Genomic DNA, 675 nt, shown 5'->3' with positions numbered 1-675 from the left:
GCGGCGGCTGTGGGGATCCCGGGCGCGGCCCACACCTGGGACAATGAGCAGGAACCCAGGTGAGCAGTCTGTGGGGGAAGGGAGCCGAGGTCCGGGGAGCTGGGAGCAGTGGAGACCACTTGGGGCAGCCATGTGAAGGGGTGTGTGTGAGTGTGTGCGTGTGTGCACGTGCGTATATGTTAGGACTGAAGTCGAAGCGGGACTCCTCGCCATCTCTCCCTGCACACTTTAACAGCGTCTGCCCCATCTCACCTCCTGCCCTTTCTCACGCCCACTCCTGTTCCCCCAAACAACCGGATGAGTCAGGCCCCAGCCTTCGGGAGCGGGCAGGGGTGGGAGGCGTGGGAAAGAGAAGGGGGATCAGTAGTGCTCGCTGGTGCCTGCGGGGAGGTCCGGACCCCACTCCCCGCCCCACCACTCTCTTGCCCTCACCCCTGCTTCACTCACGTGCGGTTCTGGAACCCGCGAGCCCAGTGGTTGGCCTGGAAGTCCATGGGCTGTCGAGAAGGGGCGCGGCGACTATAATGACAGGAAATAGTCTTCACTTCTATCACCAATAGCTTGGACTTCTGCACCCAGAGGCAGCTGCCAGACTCCTCATCCTGGAGCTCCCGGGGGCTGTCAGGCCCCTCGGAGAACAGTGGGCCATCCAGCATCCTGCCCCACCCCACCCCG

The 675-nt window shown here is 63.7% G+C and overlaps 1 protein-coding gene across 1 annotated transcript in view; it reads right to left on the bottom strand.

The window, feature by feature from the left end:
* The window catches only part of DDN (dendrin), a 4,182-nt gene extending 3,524 nt beyond the window's left edge, over nt 1–658 (bottom strand). The window contains exons 1-2 of the mRNA XM_011936292.1: nt 448–658; nt 3–35 (exon numbers count right to left, since the gene is read on the bottom strand). Coding sequence (XP_011791682.1) covers nt 3–35; nt 448–656 — 242 coding nt within the window. The 5' untranslated portion in view covers nt 657–658. The remainder of the gene's footprint in view (nt 1–2; nt 36–447) is intronic.
* Nucleotides 659–675: the final 17 nt, after the last annotated feature.

The sequence above is a fragment of the Colobus angolensis genome, unplaced genomic scaffold (assembly GCF_000951035.1).
Source record: "Colobus angolensis palliatus isolate OR3802 unplaced genomic scaffold, Cang.pa_1.0 Scaffold151, whole genome shotgun sequence".
Lineage (NCBI taxonomy): Eukaryota > Metazoa > Chordata > Mammalia > Primates > Cercopithecidae > Colobus > Colobus angolensis.
The sequence above is the reverse complement of the archived record's forward strand: the minus strand, read 5'-3'. Positions and strand labels throughout refer to the sequence as shown.